At 34.9% G+C, this 25,274-nt stretch overlaps 2 protein-coding genes across 2 annotated transcripts in view; both read left to right on the forward strand.

Annotated features, from left to right (window-relative positions):
* LOC123322787 overlaps window positions 1–18,065 on the forward strand; it is a 41,884-nt gene extending 23,819 nt beyond the window's left edge. The window contains exons 2-4 of the mRNA XM_044910804.1: window positions 10,704–10,771; window positions 17,473–17,958; window positions 18,025–18,065. Of these exons, the coding sequence (XP_044766739.1) occupies window positions 10,704–10,771; window positions 17,473–17,958; window positions 18,025–18,065 (595 nt within the window). The remainder of the gene's footprint in view (window positions 1–10,703; window positions 10,772–17,472; window positions 17,959–18,024) is intronic.
* Window positions 18,066–20,617: 2,552 nt separating this feature from the next.
* The window catches only part of LOC123322790 (bone morphogenetic protein 1-like), a 206,672-nt gene continuing 202,015 nt past the window's right edge, over window positions 20,618–25,274 (forward strand). Inside the window, exon 1 of the mRNA XM_044910808.1 lies at window positions 20,618–20,717. Coding sequence (XP_044766743.1) covers window positions 20,618–20,717 — 100 coding nt within the window. The remainder of the gene's footprint in view (window positions 20,718–25,274) is intronic.

Below are 25,274 nucleotides of genomic sequence, written 5' to 3' on the forward strand. Positions count from 1 at the left end.
AACCGGACGCTACAGTTTTTTAAAACACTCGATGATGATTTGGCATCCTTTACGTAAATCCCATTTTCGCAACAAGGCGCGAGCCACAGGGTCAGCCATTTTACAAGAGATCTCGATCGATGTTGCGAAAATGGGATTTACGTAAGGGATGCTAAATTGCTATCGAGTGTACTAGAAAACTGTAGCGTCCGGTTCATGGGCTGTCCAGTTCAAAGGAACTCTCCCCTAGGACTTTGGTAAATTGGAAGATTGCTGATACAGTCGATCTGCGTTTTCTGAATCCTTGTTGGGAGGGATGTAGGAAACTGTTTTTTTCCAGAAAGTCCACCAAGAGATTTTTCAAGACAAAAAATTATGTTCAAGGCTCTCGCGGTACCTCAAGATGTGGTTCAATCACAATCAAATTCTGTAGAATAAACTCTCACATATAAAGACAAATTTTAATCACTATTAGAATGGGTAATACAGAAAATTATTTTATGCCTTATGCCAACTTTCCACCATATTGTACAATGAGTTTACTGATTACATCACACTCAAGAATTTTCAATCCCGTGAACTGCGCAATCTTAGCTCTACTTTTCTAAATCATTTAAGGTCCATCGGTGAAGACCCGGGAAGAAATGACTCTGGTACCAGAGCACTGCTGAATCCCTAGGGTTTTCTATTGCTCTCGGAACAAAATGCCATAGGACTCCAAAATAATCCCTGCATGTTTCTGCACCGGATCACTTTATCAAATTTTAATCCTGGATATTCCCCAGCTGACTTCAAGCGGGGTTCCTGATTCCAGCCAAATAGTAGTAACTTAGTACTGAGTGAAGATCTCTTCCAAAGAGTATGCAACTTGATGCTGAGTGAAGATTCCAGCCGTGAAGTATGAAACTTGAAGCTGAGTGAATATACATATATACTCCATTCACATTTATTTTAGCACTCAGTTGGTAATGAAATAATTTTCTCAAGTTTTTGTAACTAGAACGGAGCAAGGTTGGCACTCATGAAATGTGGTTAATGTCATAAGGCCGTTGCCACAACTAATATCAATTCTTATTACGAAAATGCCGAAAGTGATTGAAAAAGAGGGAAGACCGGGTTTCAGGAAGTGCTATTCAAAATTCAGGTCCGCTTATTCAAATAGTTATACCCTGATATTCTAAAATTCACAATACGTCAGACGGTAGCGAACATATTGAATGTAAGAGAATTTATATAATGTTTCATCTGAATCTAAACGACATATATTTCAGCTGAATATTTCCACAATCAGAAAGATTGTGAATGAAGAGAAGGACAAAGAATTTTCTTCTATTGGGAGACCCAAAAAAGTGGTGGCATTTGAGAATTTTATGTTTGAGTGAATTAATGCGAAAAGTTCAATACAGGATTTTCGATGAACGTCATCGTAGAATAAGTTCCCGAAAATTGATTTTTCTATTTTTCATTTGACTTGTCCTATACATTCTAAATGTCTTAAGGTACCAATAAATACCTAATTATTATTATTGTATCAATTTATTAAGATGAACAGCCACAAATAAACGCCAGTTGTCCTGTTAATTGTTTATTCATTTGAAATGTTTGTTCAAAGGTGAAGTTCATCTTGACCTGAAACTTCCTTTAATTCCTTTTATTTATTTTGATGCAAGATGATTTCTGTTGAAGAATTTAACATTCTTGTAATTATCTGTAAATTCCTTAGGGAGATACCCATTCCCAACCACTGCATCATATGCATTTCATCTTCGGGTTAATATTTTTGAAATCTACAACAGATGTAACGTATTCAAACTTTAGCCTTAGAAGATAACGAACATTAACTCTCCTCAAGTTAGTGCATATTATGATATTATACTGATCTCTTGTATTTTCTATACAAATAACTGGATTTGGTATGCCTTCAATCAGTTTGTATAAATGTCAATTATGTTCGTCACATATTTTCCGAAGTGATTCGACATTGTGATAAAATACGTAATAACAGAAATCTTTACGTAGAACGGGCAACATAGCGTTGATTTAAAACCCAAAAATGTTTTGATCATAACCCTACATTTTCGTACTATACAGAGTGGAATGTGTCAAATTTCCATGGCCAACCGAGTGCTAAAATAAAAGTGAATGGAGTATAGGTTATAAATCTTGCCAACTTCAACGTCAGAAAACTCACTCAAAACAATTCGGAAAACTCAACTTATGCACATCAAAGAGTTGACCGAGGTGACTTCGAACTTATATGCACATCTTATTATAAGGAAGTCTGTGGATGCCAGCGGCGTCGCAAGAATAATATGAGTTGTTAATATAGGCGTGCAAGTCGTTGCAATATGCTTCGCTTTTTACTTAGACCATATTGTATCATTCAGGTTTTTTTTGTTTCTATTCTGTGCTCTATTTTTTTCATGAAATTATTGCTTTCATTTTAAATCCTATAAAATATTACAGATTTTTTGTCACTCTCTAATGTTTCGTGAACCGTTTTCTACTCAAACGATTCGCACTGCTATTTTACTAATAACTTGATAAACCTGTACACTAATTAGAAATCACCGAATTTCTGCAATAATGGGATATGCGGATTTTGGAATATTTCTGAATTGATGTGAATTTATTCCTTTTCGTAGCCGTCCGAAAATGTTCAGCCCGTGAATGGGAAACATTGCAAAATTCCATCAGAATCGATAAAGTACCTAATTACTATTTAATCATTCATGAAGCAGGCATACCACGTTTCAGTGCGTGGATACTCGAATTTGTTTCAGTACCGTCAACCCAATTATCCTCAATAGAAATGCGAATGTAATTTCGATTGGCTGAACAGGCATTTGGTTCAGCTGATTAATAGCTTCAGCAGAAATTAATTTGGCAAAAAAAATATCTACATTCAAAAAATTGAAAATTATTGGCCAGAAATCAGGAGCTCTAATACCAATTTCAACCAATAAGACATGAACTTACCAAATATCCATGGAAAAATTGCATACATTCTCACAGAAATGTTTCTTATGAACGACACATATTTTTCCTCGAAATCAGCATGCAGGCGAAACAGTTGATGCATAATATGTGAATAAGTAATATCAGCTGAGTCCATTTTGCGAATTCGAATCATTATGTGAGATTCATTATGTGACAGTTTGATGAAGGATCCTCTTATCCTAGGAACACCAGATACCAGTGTCAAACGAATTTTTCTGTCCATAAACGATTTGACACTTAAGATAACCCTAGAAATATTCCGAATATTTGAGAGAACTCAACTACAAATGCAATCCTTGTCAGACGAATCGTCAGCTGATGTGATAAATAAAGCAAGCATCTCTAGTTCCACGTCAGCAAATGGAATTCGTCATAAAAAAAACAGAGCAAGACTAGAAACAGGAGAATCAAGATTATCGTCCTCCTGTGTCTTGGTACAAGCCACTTAAACATGTGTATCATCATGAGTATGGCCGAAGTCGTCCATTGAAGAAAATCTTTCTGTTTCGCAATTGTGTAAATGAACACGGTGTGAGAATATGCCCAGTCTATAGCAAAAAGTGTGTAATTTATGGTAAAGTAAATCCTTTAGCTGAACTGCATAGAATGTAGATCAATTCAACAAGTTTTTGCTTAAAATGACTCAATTTCGGAATGTTTTGATTCTGGTGCAGAAATTTTTGTTGAAAGTGTTTCGATGATCAATCAATCTCGACCAACTCAAACTAATTTCAATATAAATTGAAAATTCAAAAATGCTAAATTATAAATTTTATACTAACGTGCGTTCAAAAAAATTCGTCGTCAAGAAGGCTATGGAATTTTGAACGTTGATATTCGGTGTCTGGACGTAGGTCTTTTCTTGAATTACTTCATCTTCCCAAAATGTAAACAATGATGACATTAACCTATACATCATAATTTTGTATGGAAAGTGGAAAGGCAGTTTTAAAGAATAATTAATTTTGTCCAAAGTGCGAAAAGCATTTCTTATATTGAGTCAGATCACAAGAATCCAAACAATCTGAGGCGGTTAGACAAATTCTTGGTAAAAATTTCAACCGAGGATCCTAGAGCTTCTGTCATCATATTTTCATTATTGCTGAATAACTCTGACGTTTTCTTCTTTTTTGCTTGAAGCTTGAACATACCTGTTTCGTCAACGCATCGAAAAACAGTAGTTTCGAAAGATTGATTCTTTCACCAACATTGGAAATGTCACTGGAACATTGAAGAATATTTCCACTATCCTTCTATTTCCTCCCCAATTTTGAAGTAGAATTCAATAATAAATGCTTTTTGCACGTCAGCACGTCCGTAAAAACCATCTTTATAATTATAAATAATGATAATTTTTGTTCAACAACAATCCAAAATGCTTACTTCTAACAGTTCTAACAGTTCACTAGGAAAATAGTACAGCAAAAGCTAACACACGAAATATCGACGTTCGAAATTCCATAGCCTACTTGACGATAAATTTTTTTTAACGCACGTTAGATTCAGGTGCAGAAATAAATGCGATGCTTTCAAAATTCGTGAATCAACATAATATGCGTGGCAAAACTGCAAAATGATTATACTCTATGAACATGTCAACAGATAAGGTATAGCTGTAATTTAAGGTGAACATTTTCAAAACTATTTCGTAGGTTTTGAAAGATACGTGTTTTGGCGTTGAAACGGTGATGTCACACACAAAAATGTTTGAAAATATTTCGTGAATATTGAATGTAGATTTTGGCATAGTTCGAACCGCAAATCGCTGTCGATCGCTTGTTATCATATCTAGATGTCAAGCTTCCGAAACTATTCATTTTGCCGAAGACTAAACTAGTGACGTCATTTTTTCTTTTCTTTTCGTTCAACACAGAAATACAGCTAATGTAACAAGATGGTAAATGAACTGAAAAAAATTGTAACGCCTTTTTCTCATGATACTCGAATGCCAGCTACTCTTCAAAGGGAAAATAGCAAACCTACCCTGGTAGCTACGAGTCGAAGACAAGGTTCCTCGGTGTCTGGGGTGTTAGCGACAACCAGTGAAAGTCAAAATCAACGTATACAAATTATATTTTTCGACTCGTACAAGGAGACACAAATGGCACTATTATAAAATTCGTACAGTAAGAGACTCGAGATCAGTAAATTTACAGGGCAAAACGGACGGAATGAAACAGGATCCGATCTCAAACGTGATACGGGGTTTACGGACGTGTTCACCAGCAAGAACCTAAGACGCACACTTAACGGAAAGGTATCGGACCTCAGCCAGGTTAGGGGATGAAATACGACCCCCTGAGTATCCACGCCAGAGGGGTTCTTCGATAACAGCAGAAAACAAGAGAGGAAAGAGGGTTAGCCACTCCAAAGTGCGTTATGCACCCCCTGAGTATCCACGCCAGCTGGTTGCTTTAATAGCAGTAGGAGTGGACGTTGGGGAGTACGGGACGAGGGAAGTTCAGCTACTCCAAAGTGCGTTATGCACCTCCTGAGTACCCACGCCAGCGGGGTGCTTTAATAGAAGTAGGAGTGGAGCTGGGGATAAATGAATAAAATATAAAAAAAAGAGGACGGAGGGTCGTCTTACCTATGGTTTCGGTACAGGCACTTGCACACGGAAATTTCAAACCACCAAATAACTAATAAGAAACTCAGCGAAAAAAGAAATCTTCTAAGAACACTATTTCAACGGCAGAGAAAAATTAATTCGGCGTCACACGGAACGATAATTCGGGTTCGGAGCAATTAATCGTAATATAAGAGAAGCGTAGGTCAATAGCAAGTCAACAGCAAGTGAATAGCAAGTGAAGTCCTGCGGGGGACATCTGATTTTATATACCCGAAGTGGGGTGTGGAAATCAGATGTAACCCGGCTGTCGAAATTCGGTAAAATTCGCGTCGATGAAGACGTCTTAATTCCGACTTATCTGTGCTAGCGAACAAAAAACACGGTTATCTTTCAATTCAGGATGTTTTATACGGTGCAACATCGTTTTTCAGATAAAATAAAAATGGTGCGGAATGTTTACAATTCCGAACGATGTCGGAATCCTGAATTGGAAACTGAAAATATTTCTCTCCAAAATTAATTCAAAATGAAATTACTCAAATATAAACTGAAAGATTATTCTGAAATGAGGGTGCATTTTTGTCAGAAAAACACACGTTCATTACAAAATTATTAGATTGTATGCTTATAATATACTAATCAAATACTGAAATATACATAAAAAGTAGTTTAAAATAACAGAATACTAGAAACACACTCCAATAACCATAAAACAACAACAGGTTACGGGTCCAGTGGTGTACGACTTCAAAATACAAATGTAACATTTCGTACCGACGGCGACGCAACTTCGGATCGAAAGAAGAAATCGAGTCAATTCCAAAGCTGAAAGACCCTGTACATATTTGAAATATGTATCAATTTTCTTTGCTGCAAAATTCCTAGGTGATAAAGTGGAAAGAAAAATTACATTTCAGTGGCTGACAGATGAAACGAAGGAAGCAAAGTGGCTGAAAAATGATGCTGTGCAAAACACATTATTCCGAGAGCAATTGAATCAAGTACGGACAAAGAATCAAATACTAACTGAATTTTTGATATCTGAGGAAATATCCTCTGACAATGGACCCCAATTTTCTTCAAAGTTATTCAGAGCATTCTCGAATAATTGGGGATTTTGTCACACCATTAGTAGTCCCCATTATGCGCAATCTAACGATCAAATTGAGAGAACGGTTGGTACTGTAAAGACCATTTTAAAAAAATACTCACTTGATAAAACAGACTCCTATTTGGCTCTACTGGAATAACGCAATACACGAATTGATCATAACTTGAATTCGCCTGCGCTGTTGTTGTTGAACAAAAATTTGAGAAGTACACGACCAGTAATCTAATATCATTCGAAAACAGATTATAAACAATATTTTTCACAGAAAAATCCTCAAGCAGAAACAGGTTACTCAAAAACTTCACTTTTATCGAAAAATGAAGGAATTAGGCAATTTGAAAGATATCAGAGTGTTTTCATCAAGAACAATGATCTCTTCAATCTACCTGGTACTATTGATAATGGTTATCAAAACAAAAGACAAAATGGTCACTTCTTTTACGTCAAAATTCAAATCGAAGTAGCTCTGAGTTTTATATAACAAGATACGAAAGAATATCTAGACCGATAGTTCGATATCAAACTTCAACCTTTCTTTGTCAAATTTCGTATATTCTTCTTAGGGGTAATTCCGATATTCCCGAACAGTACTGCCAGTATTCCCAGAGAAGAGGACTAACACCAGCAATTTCGGAACTCGCCTTCAATGCACAATTTTTGACGCACATCGGGTAGCTGTATTCGTATAACTATTTAGAGTTCAGATTTTTGCTTTTTACCTGTAAACATGTTGTGCAAATAACATGTTTCGTGAGAAAGGGAGGTGTCGTAATAGGTCCTTTCGTTTGCATAAAAAGTGTAGCACTTTTCTACACTCGATTTGATTTATATCAGTGTAGAGGAGGTGTAGTTTATTTACACCTAGTCAAAAGGAGGTGTAGATAAACTACATCTCCTTTACACTGGTGTAAATCCAATCAGCAAACGAATACTAAAATCGAGTGTAGAAAAGTGCTACACTCTTTATGCCAACGAAAGGACCTATTGTGTATGCGCATATTTTCAATATGTATTTTCAATATGAATTCATTTTTCGAATGTATTCTGAATGAAGACATTCTATCCTCAATGTGAATAGCTTAACATCTACTAGTTTGGATTTTGAGCCATCTTAGGCTGTTTCCTTTTGTATTGGATCAAATTAGTTCCTTAAACGTCCGAGAAGCGGAATCCATAAGAAATACCTTTATATATTTGTATTCATACAGTTGGAATGAAATAATTACATGTGACAATCAACCATTGCATTTTGAATCAAATAAACAGCTTCAGTTTTTTCGTCATGGAATCTCAACACCCTTAGATTAAAAATTTTCCTTTTTCATATGATTAGGAATAATTCTTTGGTTGAATCACGAATATAACTTGATATAGATTAGAGAGGCTTTGAGACTCTTTATCCTTAAACGGAAAAAAGAAAGTTTAAAAGTGCCTCATATATTTGTTTGCTTCCATCTAGTTGAGTAAACATTATGCACGTTTCCAACAATGCACATACAGTTTACGAGGCTTTCATGAGTTGGCCGAAGAAACAGTTCAGGCGTTCCATTAGTTTGAAAGGGTAGGTAGATGAGAACATCATTGTTACATTCTTTATATGTATTTGCGTCGTGTATTTTCATTTTCATAGCAGTTTTCGAAGTGGTAGTGTAGCATTGTAGTGCGATTCGATTTGGCATTTAACCGAGGAGACCACACTCAATATAATTCATATACTTGTACCTGCATGTCAAAAAAGCTACGGAGAAATATTCTCCATTCACTTTTATTTAAGCACGGGTGAACGAATGCTAAAAGTTACTAAAGGATTTTCGATGAATGTCATATGTCAACGTAGAACAAGTTTCAGAAAATTAATTTTTCATTTGACTTGTAACTTGCAACATTGTAATTATTTCATAATCAAACCTAAAGTACCTTTAATTTTAAAGCTTCCTTTAATTCTAATAAAAATGACACTTAAGGAAGCTTTAAGCTCAAAGTGACTTCAAATTTGATTATGACACTAGACGTAATACCCGATTGCACCGACTTATTTCAGACAGGATTAACGTTAATTCGGTGATTGCTATGGTAACTGCCATAGAAATCACAGAAATAATCAAGTATTAACTTTAATCTCACCTTAAATGAGTCGGTGCACACGGCCTTCAAAGGATCAATGAATATATAATTATTATGATATCAAAGTATTAAAATAAAACAGCCATAAATACGAGCCAATACTCCTGTGAATTGTAAATTCATGTGAATTCATCTTGCCTTGAAACTTCCTTTAATTATTTTGACTTCTATTGATGAAAGAGGATTTTTTGTTGAAGAATTTGACATTCTTGTAATTGTCCGTTAATTTCTTCGAGAGATACTCATTTTCTTCCCCTGCATCAGATGCATATAATCTTCGGATTGATTTTTTCGAAATCTACAATTGATGTAACGACTTCAACCTTTAGCCAAAGGAGGCAACCAACATAACTCTCTTCAAGCTACTGCATATTATGTGTCAATAATTCAATTTTCTTCCAGAGCAAAAATAAATATATTTAAAAACTGATTTCTTTTATTTTCCACTCAAATAACTAGATTTGGTATGCCTTCAATCACTTTGTATAAACGTCAATTATGTTCGTCACATATTTTCGACAGCGTATATTTCGAAGTGTTTCGAAATTGTGATAAAATACGTAATTACTGAGACTTTTACGTAGAACGGGCAACAGAGCGATGATTTAAAACCCAAAAATATTTCGACAATCGTCATAAACCCACATTTTTGTACTATACAGAGTGTACAATGTGTCAAATTTCCATGGCCAAGCGAGTGGTAAAATAAAAGTGAATGGAGTATCATATACAGATGAACAACTAACGACTACGAGAACGACTATAAAATATGAATCAGAATTCAAACTACGAAGGCCAAAATTATGATACAATGTTAATGGAGCGTCCTGGATGATAAAATTCAATGATTCAAGCGATGATCCCAAAAAAACACACAATAATTTCAATCAATTGATCCCAATTGACACTTGAGTGGTAGATATCAGCCATGACGAACCGAGAATGGAGTTCGAGGAGTTGGAATCACACTAGTATCTTACTGAACTTATAGCGAAATTTTTTTTCGTGAATACTGGATATTATCATTCAGGATGCTCCAGCAGCCATATAACAATTTTAATCATCGTTAGAAAAATTATTTTAGAAGACCAGGAGGAATGTTTGGAAGGTAGAATATATTCGTCTTGAGGATAAATAGATAATAATGTTGTTGCGAAAAATTCACCAATTTCGCTTTTCTTAACTCTATGGTTGGTTTTTGTGAAAAAATTTTAAAACGGAAAACCTAAGAAAACCGATTCTACTCGAAGAATATTCAATGTGACAACCGAGAAAAAATCCCGAGAACTACTGCTTTTTGGCTATTTTATTATTCACAAACAACTCAACACATTCAATAAAACATTGCTGAAAAAGGACCTTCAATACTATGTATCACGTTTTATTTCAAATACGGGGAATATATCATAAGGAAAAAAGCTTCTCCCGGTATCTTCTACACGACCATACAGGGAGTCCAGATATAACCTTCATATAATTCAGGGTGATTTTAGAGGTCACAATGTAAAAAAAAAACTTCATATCACCTTAGGTCCTAAAATGCCCTAGGCGCTACAACAAGTCCTCCAAAATCCAGTAAATTCGCGATAGCTTTGTCATAATTTGGCAGATCCGGTTGACATTTAGTAAGTGGCAAGTGGCATTTTTTCGATAAAGTGAATCGTCCGGTTATAAGAAAATTGACTGATCCTCATCAGTGGCGAAGATAATAGCGGCGCCATAAAATAAGGTCTAATTTTTGAGTGATAGAGTGATAGAAAGCTCACTTGTATCAACAAGATAGTTGACCAATGTTAGCATAAATCAATACGACAAAGATGTTCTAGAATTATGAAATTCAATACTGAAATATTTTCATTACTGAGTTCATATCAATCAGTATCTATTCAATAATATTAACTCAGTCATTCATTTCAGATTGAATTACCAACTACGAGGAAGCCAATCGATACACAGAGTGAAGGAAGAAAGAAAACTAACAAAAGGTAAGGCAATTTCCGGTGTACATAAAATTCAGACCAGCCTGTCAACAAAACCCGAACAGACATTTTATGATTCCCAGCTGTCTGTATTTTGTAACTTGATCGTAAAAAACGTTAGGAAAACCTCAATATGTATTAAATTGGCCAATACTGGCTCTCATTCAAGGATATATGACCATTTTTTGCAGGAATAAAACCGAACATATGGGTTGTTTTTCATTTGAACCTCCAAACTGGAAAATTTCATCTCATATCTATTATGAACCTTATCAGTTAGATTAGTACAGAATAAATAATTAAAAGAAAATTAATTTGTGATATGATTCGATTTTAACGAAAATTTCTTCCAATATTCTATTTGTGCAGAATTAGTTCATTTGTTAAATCTCTACCATCATAGAAGACTTCCTTAAACTTGTTATCTGTATAATAATTTAAAACTTATTATTTATACTCATGTATAAAGAAAAGAATTCCAAAAATATTTTCAAAAAGGCAAATATGAGTAGGTACTGTAACGATCCGTTTAATTTCTTTTTTTTTATATTATAAATTAATTTGTTATTAAAATCAACGGAATCGCAACTTGAGGAAGAAATTCAATTCTAAACTGACTTTTCTGAAAAACCATTCTGACTGACAACTCTCTATTATTTTTTTTATGTTTCCATGCCATTCAAAATTTCTTAGCATAGCATCTATGATGAATAAATTTCTTATAAATTAACTAAAATTTCTTCTAATTCCTATTACTCATTGGACAAACGAAACTAACCAATATCATATTGGGGAAACGCAAACCATAACAAAATCCCCAAAATTAAAATATTTAATCCCCAAATTGAAAATTTTGGGAATGAACATTTTAAATTTTCCAAACTGAATTAATTTTTACTGTATGAATGAATTCCAAATCTTGAAGGAACAGAACTAAACCGCGATTTTACTAAAAAAAATTCATAAACTATTCTCCTATGTCTTCTTTTTTTGAATCTTATATATTTCCTCCATTTTTTCTTTTCATCCTCTTTATGTTTTTCTCTTCATTCTGTTTCAATGTCACACAAACTTTCTGGATGATATTCTCCCATTTTCTGTTCCTTGTGTAATTCCAATTTCTTATAATGTTCCTTCTTTATCATTGAACCATAATAGTGCCTCTTCAAATAATAAATTTTTTATATATTCTTTAAACGTTCTAAATGTTGAGAAAGATCCCTCCGTATTTTCTAAATATCTAATAAAAGGAAAAGGATGTGGCCTGACTTTTCTGAAAAACCATTCTGACTGACAACTCTCTATTATAATTTTTTTATGTTTCCATGCCATTCAAAATTTCCTAGCATGGCATCTATGATGAATAAATTTCTTATAAATTAACTAAAATTTCTTCTAATTCCTAGTACTCATTGGACAAACTGAACTAAACAATATTGTATTGGGGAAACACAAACCATAACAGTATTTACAATACAAATCCTTGTATTTATTGTAATTCAAGTCGTAGCAAAGTGGTACTTTTTATCTATTGAGGTGAACTCAATAGATAAAAACCAACTGTGATATATGCTTCGAGATCAAAATTTGAAGATTATTAGTGAATTCTACTCAAAACAGTGCCTGTCGAAGGATCCAGTTTCGGATCTGTAACTTGAAACACAAATAAGTTACGAGGACTTTTCCGAAATCGTCAAAATCTCAATTTATGATACCCAGGAGTGTAATACACTCCAGGACAAAAAAAAACCGGACGAACCATGTTCACCGAATTAATTTCAAAATAACTTTTCAAGTTGTGCATCGATTTTGATTATTTTATTGTGTATTTATAGCATATTTCATCTACTTTATCACCTGATGCCGAGTCTGCAGGAATTTCAATTGAATTTGATGGTATATGGGTAGAACTGAATATACAGGGTTGAACTGAATGTTGCAATTTCATCTAAATTTCTGAACACCCTGTGGAAGTAATTAGTGACGCAATGATGGGCCTCTGAATGAGTTTTTAAAGCCTGATCTTCTCTTAACATTTTCTTGTTTAATTCAAGTCAATAGCTCCTTCTTGACAAGAAATACGATTTTTCAAACGAAACTATGCAATTTATAACATTTACGATAACACAAGAATATACAGATAAAATTATGCAAAATAAACACTTTTTTATATTGAGTATTCCATTCATATGCTCTTATCACTGCTTTCATACGGCGGAATAAGCTTTCAATACAATTGGCAATTATTGCCTGTTGTGGAACGTATTCCCATTCTTCAAGAAGAGCTGTTCTGAGAGATGGAATGAATTCCGGTTGAGAATAAGCCTCCTTCATGTTCCTCACATGCTCAATTGGGTTTAGCGGGCTACGTAGAGGCCAGTCTAATCGATGGATGTTCCATCGAGATAATCTGTTACAATTCTCGCCACATGCTCACTGTTTGCGCAATTTCTTCTGACCGCATAATAAAAAAAATCATTTGCTAAATGAAATGCTAAATTCCAGTGAACTGTAACAGACAAAATGAATTACATAAACACTAATCATAACGTTGCTACACAACAGGATAACCGTGTTCCTTAATGTCCAGTTTCATAATCAAATTTAAAGTCACTTTAAGCTTAAAGGTTCCTTTAGTGTCACTTTTATTAGGGTTACAGGAAGCTTTAAAATTAGAGTGAGTTTAGACTTGATCATAAAACCGGCCGTTAATGTTATAAATTGCATGAAAAATCGTATATTTCCTTTCAGGAAGTAGCTATTGACGTGAATTGAGCAGGATAATGTTAAAAGAAGATCAGGCTTCAAAAACTCATTTAAAACCCATCATTGCGTCACTAATTTCCTCTACAGGGTGTTCAGAAATTTAGAGAATATTGCAACTTTCATTTCTACCCTGTATGCCATCCAATTCAATCAAAATTCCTGAAGACATCAGGTGAGATAATAGATTTGTGAATTATTCATTAAGCCGACCCAGGAAGTTTTAGCCTGTGAAAAATGCTATCATATTGATGATGCACACTTAAGGAAAACACCCTTTACAATTCCTGGTAGAGGGTTGATCAGAATCAGATCAGAATCTATTTCACCGAATATCGTCTATATAGAACCTTCAAGATGATGAGGTTAACATCCTCCAATGTTTAATGCGGTTGCATGAAATTGAATGTTTTTTTCTTGGTATTTCGTGAATTTTATTGAAATGATGTATGCAAATATTGATCTTGAAGATATGGTGCGTGAATCTCAGGTAAGTAATATTTCAAATTCCATACATCTGGGAAACAATTTGTAAATAGTAGATATATATATATATATTTTTTTGATATAGAGCATTACAATCTTAAACAGCAAACAATAATTGTAGCATGTATATGAGATACAGTTTTAGCAGAGGTTAGCGTAACGGGGTACCATACAAATTGGTGTATGATACAAGAGCTTAGGGAAAAACCTCAGTAAAAAAACCCTTTCTTCCCGTGAGTGTAGTGGATTGTAATTGTTCACGAAATAAGCTGAAATATTCCATATTGAAGGGCATCTCGCACTGCAAAAATTGATTCTTTCTCCAACAAAAAGGAAAATCCAGAAAGTCTTCTCCAAGATACCAGAAATTTTTATCTGAAATAAAGAGAAAACAAAAGCAGAAAAACGTAAAATAATAAAATTAGATTCAATATGTCAGATTGACCTAAAATTGACAACCCAATTCAAAAAAGATTCGGAAACTGCATGTATAGCAGAACAAGAGACATATAAGAGGTCGCAGTTACAAAATTATTCCTAAAAGAGAGATATCAGTGTGTTTTGTTTAGTAAGATTTATGTAATTTGCAGACCTTTTATTAGTAATATATTCTATAACATGTAATGTTGTCTCCTGATGGAGATTTCTTAAATGTCTGTGTAAAAGGATTTGTGTGAAAGATAAACTCACTAATTTGGAACAGTACTAAATTGAAAAGGACATTTCATAATATCTTCTTGTAATAATCCAATTTTATTAGATTGAAACACCAATTACAGAATGTTCAAAAATACACTGCGCAAAAAAATTAACGCATATTATGGAAATCTCAAATTTATTCTACAACTGAAAGTGTTCTCAATGAAAATTATTTTTATCAGAATTATGCATGCATATGTTATCCACTTTCAACGTTTTTCTTCAATGCAGATGTTTTTTCCCAGCAGGAATAAAAAAAGATGATATTATCAGATTTTGAATGTATTGGCTCCATTCTAAAATCAGTTTTTCTCGATCAATTCTAGTTATCAATAGTTTTTTTTTTCGTTTGATTTTCTACACTCGATCGCTATGCAACGCGAAACACGCAATTTGAGCCAAGAGGAATGTGCTCAAGCGGTAGTTTTGCGAGAAGAAGGGTGGACATACACAAGAATTGCAGAAAGGTTTGGAGTTTCCCATACAAGTGTGTCCAGAATGTTGCAGCGATTCAGGGAGACAGGTATGAATGTCCGAAGACCAGGACAGGGTAGACCACGGGTAACAACTGCCATTCAAGAACGTTACTTGAGAGTTTCTTCGTTGAGACAACGGTTTGCAACCGCTCGCCTCCTTCAAATTCAGCTTGAGCAAACTCATGAGGTGCAAATTAGCACTCAGACAATAAGAAATCGCTTCAGAGAATATGATTTAAGGCCTCGTGTCGCGGCAAGAGGCCCAGCTCTTACACAAGCCCATCGAAGGGCGCGTTTGGATTTTGCGAGAGAGCATATCCATTGGGAAGAGGCCGATTGGGAAAGAGTTCTCTTCACAGATGAGTCTAGATTCTGCCTCTATCATTGTGATCGATGTTCCCTTGTATATAAAAGTCCACATGAAAGATATAGATACTCAGTGCAATTTCCTGAATACTACTGGTTTCGGGGGAGGATCGATTATGGTATGGGGTGGAATATATTTGACTGCTTGCACAGACCTAGTGTTTGTTGATAATGGAGCTATGAATGCTGATAAGTATATAAGGAACATTCTTGAAGAGCATGTAGTAACATTGCCCCATACATTGGTGAAAATTTCATTTTTATGGACGATAATGCCAGACCCCATCTTGAGCGCATCGTTCAGGAGTACCTATGTACCTTGAAGAGGTTGAAGTCTCTCGAATGGAATGTCCAGCAAGAAGTCCAGATCTCAATCCGATTGAGCAGGTTTGGGACAACCTCAATAGAAGGCTGAGAAGTTCAGAAAATCATCCAGCTACTCTTAATGACTTAGGAATCCAACTCGGAGAAATCTGGGAAGGATTACATGAGAATATTTTAAGATCACTCTTTTGAGTATGGACCGTCGTTGCCGAGCTGTAATTAACGCAAGTGGTGGAAATACCAAGTATTAAATCACTTATCAGCATTTCAATATTTTGAAAATTGTTCATTTCTCTTCTTTCACATAAAATTCGGTGAAATCCTGAATTTTTCTTCCATTTAATGTGTCTTGTTTCGTTCAAAACCTTCCCGAGAGAACATAAAAAATAAGTTATAAAGTCAATGTAGAGTTAACTTTCATTAAAATTGAGATTTTCAGAATGTGCGTTAATTTTTTGCGCAGTGTAGATTAGGCTTTTCTGACACTCGAACTTATGACAAATAATAATTTCGAACATGTTTCCCTCGACCCTTTTTTTTCACTCATAACACTTAGTTACCCTTTGTCTATCATATTCAATCATATCCATTTCATTACCGCTATTTCACGTGGAAATTCAAAATAAGTTCGCTAGTTTTCGAATAATTTCATTGAAATTTGAATTATATTTCCATGGAATCGTATTCAAAGGAAAAGGGACTATAAGAAGATGAAGATTTTGAATAATCTTCTCGATAACTCAACTCATTGTTTATGCTGTTTACATTCACCCACCTGAAGATGCTTGTGTGGTACCGAAACACGTGGCGTGGTTTAAAAAATCATTTTTGTGAAAATCATATACCTAATGTGTTTTAAGTTCAATTACGGATTTTCATCAAGTATCGGCCATATCAATCCAATAATTATATGGCATCAAGAACAAACCCTCTGATTGTATGGTGCGCAGGCAACAATGGGAAACAACGTTTCCCAGTAAAATATGACATCCTTTTTTAGTTCATTAAATGAGATTAACCTCAAGAGAACACCAGGAGCGAAAATCATCACAATGTTATCTTCAACAAGGAATAAATAGACGGTTAATTCTTTTTCTACAAGCCATATTTATGGCTATTGCCTAGTTCAAAACAATCGTCAAATAATACCTGTTCATTTATTTTTTTGATATAGGTATAGAAGATTACCATTCAGGGATATCGATTGACTGCGGAAGAAGGAAAGGGCAATAAAATAATACAAGATTTTAATTGAATGCACAGTTTGGTGAGAAACTTTATCTGATTTCAATAAGACAAAACAATGGTAAAGGCCAGAAACTAATAAATGGTCGATATCTGTTGTTCCTTTGATCTTCTCTGGGGCTGTTGAAACTATTGCAGGTTTCATCTCTCGCATGTAATGTGTCCAATTAAATCGACATCATAATATCTAATAGGATTTCGATCAGGGTACTAGTAGCTGCGTGCATGGTAACTAGTAACTACGTTTATGAGTGAAAACCTCAATTCAAATCAAGTGAATTAAATTCGGAAATTGAGCTTGTAAACCTTTTTTTTAATCCCAAGTCTTTTACATCAATTTTGTTGCAGGCTGCCAGTTGAAGCTACAGAACAAAGAAGCGACGCTTTCTAACCAAGATATACCAACAAACAACAAAGACTGCGAAGTATGGTTACCAAACCAAGAGAACTACGGTCTTATAGTGGAACTCACACGACTGAATGTGCCCTGTTCTAAGGGTTATCTTCATTTTATGGGACTGAATAGAAGCGAACATCAGCACTATAGGAGTCACAAGCAATCGCATCTTTGTGGTAAATTAGAAGAACTGCCAGAGTCTGACAGGAGAATTTATTTTCCGGCATCTCATACACCACCGGTGATGCGATTGATGAATAATCCTGTCTTCACTCTCTCTTACCGTTTGGTTGACTACTGTTATAATATAACTTTTGTGAAAAAGAATGGGTCTTTTGAATTGAAACCAACCGGCGAACTGATGTGCACCTTCAAGATCTACTTGCCACATGGAAATAGAGTAGCTTTATCCCTTCGCATTGGAGAGTCATCTGCAGGTATGTAGCGTAATAATCAATAAGGTTATAATACACTTTCTACCTTTTCATTAATTTAAATTGTAGGGAAAATTATCCATGTATTTCCCGAAACTCAGTACATATAAAATAAAGTCCTCCACCTCATCTCTCTGTCCGAGAGAAAGGTTTAGGTGTATAATTTTTCAAGATTTCTGCTTGGAATATAACGATAACTATTGAAAATGTCGAAATGAGTCCATCCCTTTCTGATATCGATTGAAATTTATTCTGGGAGGATTCCGCATTTCCTGAAACTTTTTAGGGTTCTCACTCCCAATCTCTGAAACAAAATTAATTAAAAATTAAATAAACGATTTGCTCCTGCGTAAATTCTTGCACTAATTCGTCAGGAGCAAATCAACTAGAAAAAATTGTTGCCTGACAATGAACTGAAAATAAAGAACTGAAAGTATAATTTTATATTGTAACGTTTCGGACTCTATATCAGACTGCTTCACCAGACGAAAATCAATTTTCGAAAATCTTCTGAATTGTATCTTTTGTTTGACATTAATTGTCAATACATAGAAACAGAGACTGCATAGAAACGTTGATTCATTTAATTTTTAAATTACTGGATGACAGTTCCTTTTTCAGTAAATTGATCCAAATATGATCTATTCCTACCGAACAATTTGCCAAATTATTATCCAGATTATAAAAGATTATAAACCAGATTTTTCCAGTGTCAAATTATGTTCGTGATCAATTAATCAATTCAGACCACTACCAGTCATCGAAAGATTGAGACAGAGCGAAAAACTCTTTTATCAAAACATGTTGATTTTCTCATATAATTTTTCGGATGGATACATCATACTTTTATTAGGCGTTAATTATTTCAATTATCAATCTCTGAAGCAGTTCATGCTAGGCCAATCGTACGCTAGGAAAGTTGAGAATTGAATGAAAAGACAAGAAAAAGAATAACTGCGATGAGATGAATAGTTAAAGAAGTTTCACAATAATCTAGGTTAGCACAATGAGAAGTTGATTCAACGAAGTGAACAAAGAGAATGTTACTAGCTTCGTAGGAAACGAAAATATTTGAAATCTGTTGTGAGGGGGTAGCAACGTTGTTCAAGTAATCATAGAATTGCACACGAAGTTTTGGCAACTTGTCAGTAACGTAGACAAAAGCAAGATCGGAGGGGCACGGTCAATTTTTAGCATTCCGACCTCCATAACTAACGGCGGTAGTTATTGAGATAACTGAGGTTGAACTTCTTCCTTGGTTGCTTCGTCTGAAGTGGGCTAGCTTCGAGTCTCGTTAACGTGGACGTCTTGAGGGTAACGACTCGAACAAGGCCGTCTAAACCTAGGTGGAATGGCATTACTCGCCCTTATGGCCACTTGCCAGGAGATAATCGCTCGTCGGTGATGGGGTCTTGTGACCAACCTTTATGTTGTGGGATGGATGATGCCACTTTGGTATGGAGAGGTGACGTTGTAAGTACTAAGTAGACCATTTGCACCAGAACTGTTGGATTCGTTGCTGACAGCCAAGAGGTCGGGAGTTCTTCAACAGATGGTTCGGGTAAAGTATCCAGTGCCGTACCTATGAGGAAATGACCTGGTGTTAGTGCAGTGTAATCTTCAGGATCATCACTGAGGCGTTCGAGAGGTCTTGAATTGAGGATGGCTTCGATTTGTACCAGGAGTATCATCAGTTCTTCCATGGTGAATAGCTGATTTTTCGTGGCTCGAGCGAGGTGGTACTTGAAGGACTTGTCTGCTGATTCCCATTTTTCCATATGATGAGCTGCTGGAGGGTCGAAGCTCCAGTTTGTACCTTCATTCATGAGGAGATTGGCGATGACCTGGTTTTCTGAGGAGGATCTTCTAGGTGCACTGCTGAGGTGGCGAAGTAGGCAAAAACACAAACCCAATCTTTGTGTGTCTTTACTCCTCTTCCATTCCAAGTTTTGATTGTGAGTTGTCCTGCGTAGTCTACACCAGTGTGGATGAAGAGACGATTTGGTCTGGTCTGGTTATGTTAGGGGCTTGTACGAGATATTTAAACGGCTACAGATAAGAAACTATTTTTTTTTTGTGTTCATATTCGTGTTAGGTAAAGGAGGGAGTAAAATCGTGAAACATTTCAAAAATTCTGGGTGATTTTTTTTCCGTTGTAGGCATATAAATAAAATTATGTTTGTTTTATGGAAAATGAAATCCTTCGAAAATAGTGTTCAGAAAAAAAAAATTCAATTTGGTAACCGAGAAAAAAAATCACGATCATTTGCAGGTTTTTCGCCGTTTTGTAATATTATTTTCGAAATTCACCACCTTTCCTGACTTGAGCACTTAATAATACTCAGATGTAACAAGAAACCGTTACTTTAAGGCTTATACATAACTGACCACACTCATTAGAATATTGCCCAAAAATGACCTCAAACATCCTATATCTCGCTTATGCTTCGAAAACGGGATATATGTCATGTTGTAAAAATAAGTCCACTTGAAACACCCTGTGTATGCTAAAAATTAACAGCTCCTCTTGTGAAATTTGACTGATATTTCAGTTGTTATTTATTTCCTGTATTCACAGATATTTTCAACCTGTGTCTATATACTGCAAAGAATCCTTGATAAGATTCAAAAAACAACCACCTTTGCTTTTAGATCTACAAAAATGGTCAGCGATGTTGTAGTTCTTTATCATCATATTGGGGGGAAGCTTTACAGCAAACTAGTTACAACATCAGGTTCTATACCATCCAGTGCAAGATTCAGTGTGTCCAATTTATTCGCAGGAACTGAGCATTGAGATTCAATATTTTCATATTCGATGTTACATGGATTGAGGTTTGGTGACCTCTCATTGGGGAATTGTATTTGGTGGTGAATTTGGCAGCATGTTACTATGGTCCTGTAAATTTTGTATGTATGTTTGAAGTCAAGACCAACTTGAAACCATTCGTCTTCATGATCAGACATATGGCTCAAAAATTTTTATTGGCAAGGTAAAATAACAAATAAATACCCCTCAAACATTAGTCTGATAATATCAAATTATTTAACGAGCATATTATTAAGACTATCTCCAGATAACAAGCTCATGAGGAATAAGTATACTAAGATTGCTGCGAGTAAAGCTATGAGTCCGAAGTTCCATAATATCTGAACGAATCTGAGGCCAATGTATGTTGTATGATATATTTCTGAAACAGAATAAAAATGGAGATTCTTTTTAGGTCATTTTAAACGACTGTTTCCATAAGAAAAAACACAACTTCAAGTTGTAGCTCTGCAAATATACCTGTTGGAAAAATTCAAAGTACGTCACTGGATTGCTATCAAAAAAGTGTCTGTATAATGTTTTCATTTCAACACCAAGCGCAAACACGAACGGAGATAATGATCAAAGTTGAAATCGCCCAAATTTCAATTTTGACCTATATCTCGAAAACAAAAGAAGATAGAGGAATGCAGTTGATGGCATTATTAATTTCTCGAAAAAAGACGACATGAATGGTGCTTTCATTTTTCTCTATCTCGTTGGGTTGAAAAATTGTAGTTCAGGTATCACCAATTTTGCCCACCCTGTACATCCAGCTTTCGAGGATAATCTACGATAACCAATTTTAACATTTCAAAATCAATTCAAAATGATTTTCCATTTGAAGAGTGTTTTCGACTGGAATGGAATGAAAACTGCTCTCTAAAGTATGATTTCCAACCGTATATTCCGCGAGGTGACAGGTTAACGAAATACGTATTTAGGCAAGAGACGTGACGCTACTTCGAGGCGAGGTTATAGAAAGCGCACCATCATTTCGATTTGGACAAGGATAATAAGTGATAACGTGGTAGGCCGTAGGGAATTGTTGGATTTTTTTCGCGAAGGTTCCGCCAATCTTTCGGTAATTGGAATTTGTCTTCAGTTTCCTTCATCGTGAGAGTTTGCGCTACATTCTTATCAATTTCTTGATGCTGATTATTTATTACTAGCTGACCCGGCAAACCTAGTTTTGCCATTTAAATTATTTCTAGGGTAGATAATAATAACTAACTCGTTACTTCTGATCGAAAATTTTAAAAATTTTGGATTTACTCGATATAACTTAACTTTTTGTCCAAATGTCGAAAACCTATAAGTACTCTATGATTGCTCGATTGGTCGTAAGAAAAAGGAATGCCTTTTTTTCTGTTCTGTACAATTTTTTTTGGGAATATTCTGTTATATAAACCTTGCACTAACAATAATAAACACAACAAAAAAAGAATTGTCCAATTTGGTGCGATCGTTTGAACAATAAAGCATTCTGAAGTGAACCATAGATCCTCTTTTATTAATATAGATTATTTCTTTTCGATCTCCCTTGAGAAGGCTGAGTTGTAATACTGAGATAGGCCAAGAGGTGAACTTAATTGTCTGATCATCAATGACAGATCAATACATTACATGTCAATCGAGCAATAATTATAATTTAAATATGAGGAAAGCAAGAATGTTATGATTAATATAAGAAGAGCAAGAATATTATAATTAATGTCAATAACGTTGGTCTTGAATAGTGTAAAATTCATCAATGAATACAACATTAACAAAGACGGACTGCTTATGAGTCAGCACGATTAGAACGTCCATTAGAAAAATAGAAGATACAATTGATAAATTATGAGAGGTACAAAATGAGAGTACTAATGTGGGAAACCACTAATCGTTAGTTCTGAAAAGAGCAGAAGGATTGAGAACTAATCTGTATATTAAGCAAAATGACTGAAAATGACAATATATGAATCAGTATAAAAATTATATAAATTTGTGTTTTAATGGGTTTAAGGTCCGAAGTCGACAAAAACCAATTATTTAATTGTCGACAGTTTCGATAACTTTTATTATCATCATCAGGGCTCTGCAATGAGAGGCACATATTATCAAACATCCTGGCAACACTTGCATAAACACTTTAAAATATACAAATTGCAATGATTCGAACATACAAAACAAAAGTACAATGGTTATCCATGAAGGTCACTAAAAAACAACGAATAAGAAATTCCCTACATAAAACTAGGAAACCAAGGGTTCATCTTTACATAATTGATACTTACAACTGAGTTTTGGTTTTCCTAGTCTAATATATAAAATATTTGGAAATGAATTGTAAAGATTGAACATGGAACCCTTGTGCTGACCACTGACTGTTGAAGAACTATATTTAAGAAGTGTTCTGAAGGGAAACTACTAAATCCAGGGTCCATCCTGGAGAATATGATAATTCATTCATCTGAAACTCGACAACAGTAAGTAGTCCTATATAATTGAACTGTTACCAGAGTTAGGTGAGAAATGGAATAAACTGATTCATGAGAAGACAATAGGTATATCAGTATTCATTATGAATGAGAAAAACGTGAGAAAGTTTCAATTCTGGTGATACATATTCATCTATGTAAATTGTGAAAATATAATGAAATATATAGTTCTGAGCAGACAAATGAATGATTTGACTCGATTTGACATTTTAATTGAGCAGTACTAAACAGGATTATAAATCTGTTTGAAGATTCTGAAATAATCTTACACCTGAACTCATTTCATCATAATAAAAAGAACATGAAATTGGTTGAATTGATAATTTTGAGAAGACTGTGAGTACATAACCTTTTGAGTTGAACAAATTAGCACCAGAATTGACTCAAAAGAGAGAGAACATTACTTTGATGAGGTGAACAGTTAATGAGGTGTTACACTAATCTGAATGAGAACAATGAGAAGTTACTAAACAGAGTTAACCAAAGAGTGTAATTTTTCGCTCGGAAAACACTAAGGCTAGGAACATAGTGAAGCGACCAAGAGGTGCGAAGAGCATAGTAGAGAAGATAGAGGCAAATTCAAACTAATGAATTGTAATAGGGGAGTACATAGTGCCGCGGCCGCTATAGCGAGGATAGAGGCGCGAACGGGGAAGTTTGTTTTCTTTCATCGCCGCGCGGCTGCAAGTATTGAATAAAAATGGATATTGAAGCGTTCATAAGTTCGATATTTTTGAAGATTGCTTTGTGGGATCAGAGAGATGCTCAACATCATAACAGATATGTCACCACTAGACGTTCTGTGGGAGTGATAGGGTCGCGAATGAAATAAGTCCAGTGTTTCATTAATTTGAATTCAATTTTTTCCAAAATATAGTAGAACGTTTCAATTTTTATTCGGAAATATGAATGAAATTTTTCTGCATGCTCGCGTAATTCTTTATAGAAGTGATGAAATTCATCATGTATTTACCTAGATTTATTTATTTCGTGAATACTACAAGTTCTTCTATTTTCATCATTTTTTTATCAGACACCAGAGGTTCAGTGACGAATTTTTCAAAGTATATATTCATTTAAATCCATTAGTCGAAATCGCGCCAGTTCTATAATAATCAAACTCGACTGCCGCTTTGCTTTCTTGGTCGCCTCACTATGAAATGACACCTCGTCATCGCCGCTACTCTCGGGAACCGCTATCCTCTCTACTATCAAAGAGGAGGTTAATCTTTGCTACTATCCTCTTCGCACCTCTTGGTCGCTTCACTATGTTCCTAGCCTTTGGATACTAAACGTGGCCATCCGGAGCTGGTCAGGAGCGTAGACTAGAGAAAGGTCGGAGTGGGGCTTCACTCAATTTTTAACAGAGTTTGTCTCATCGTTACATCCATATTATGAACAGGTTTCACTCCAAATCTCTGAAACAAAATCAATGTCGAATAAGAGCTACAATTTAGAAGATTTTCGGCAATTGATTTTCGTTTGATGAAGGTGTCTGATATAGACCCCAAAACGTTACTATACATAATTATAATTTTAAAGAACTTTTTTTTCAGTTCATTGTCAGGCAACATTTTTTTCTACTTGATTTGCTCCTGACAAATTAGTGCAAGAATTTACGCAGGAGCAAAACGGTTATTTCAATTTTTCAATTTATTTTGTTCCAGAGATTGGAAGTGAAAACCCTGAAAAGTTTCAAAAAATGCATAATTTACTTCAGTTGAATATTTGTTTATTGTAACTCCTTCAGTCTTCACATGAGATCGTACGACATCATCATATGCAATTGAAATTTTTTAGTCCAATTTCAGAAAAAAATAAGATATCCGCGCTAGTTGTGTGATTATGTTCTTGAATTCTTCAATATACGAAATTCATTTTGTAGATTTAACTTTGAAGTTGCTGCCATCATTGGATGTGATAATGAAAAAAACTCAAAGTCAAGAATGCTTTCATTGTCCTAAGATGCCTTTCTGCGAAGAAATGTGCCTCCAAATGGTACTCTCATAATTCAGTTTTTTTTGTGA

The sequence above is a fragment of the Coccinella septempunctata genome, chromosome 1, assembly GCF_907165205.1.
Source record: "Coccinella septempunctata chromosome 1, icCocSept1.1, whole genome shotgun sequence".
NCBI classification, from domain to species: domain Eukaryota; kingdom Metazoa; phylum Arthropoda; class Insecta; order Coleoptera; family Coccinellidae; genus Coccinella; species Coccinella septempunctata.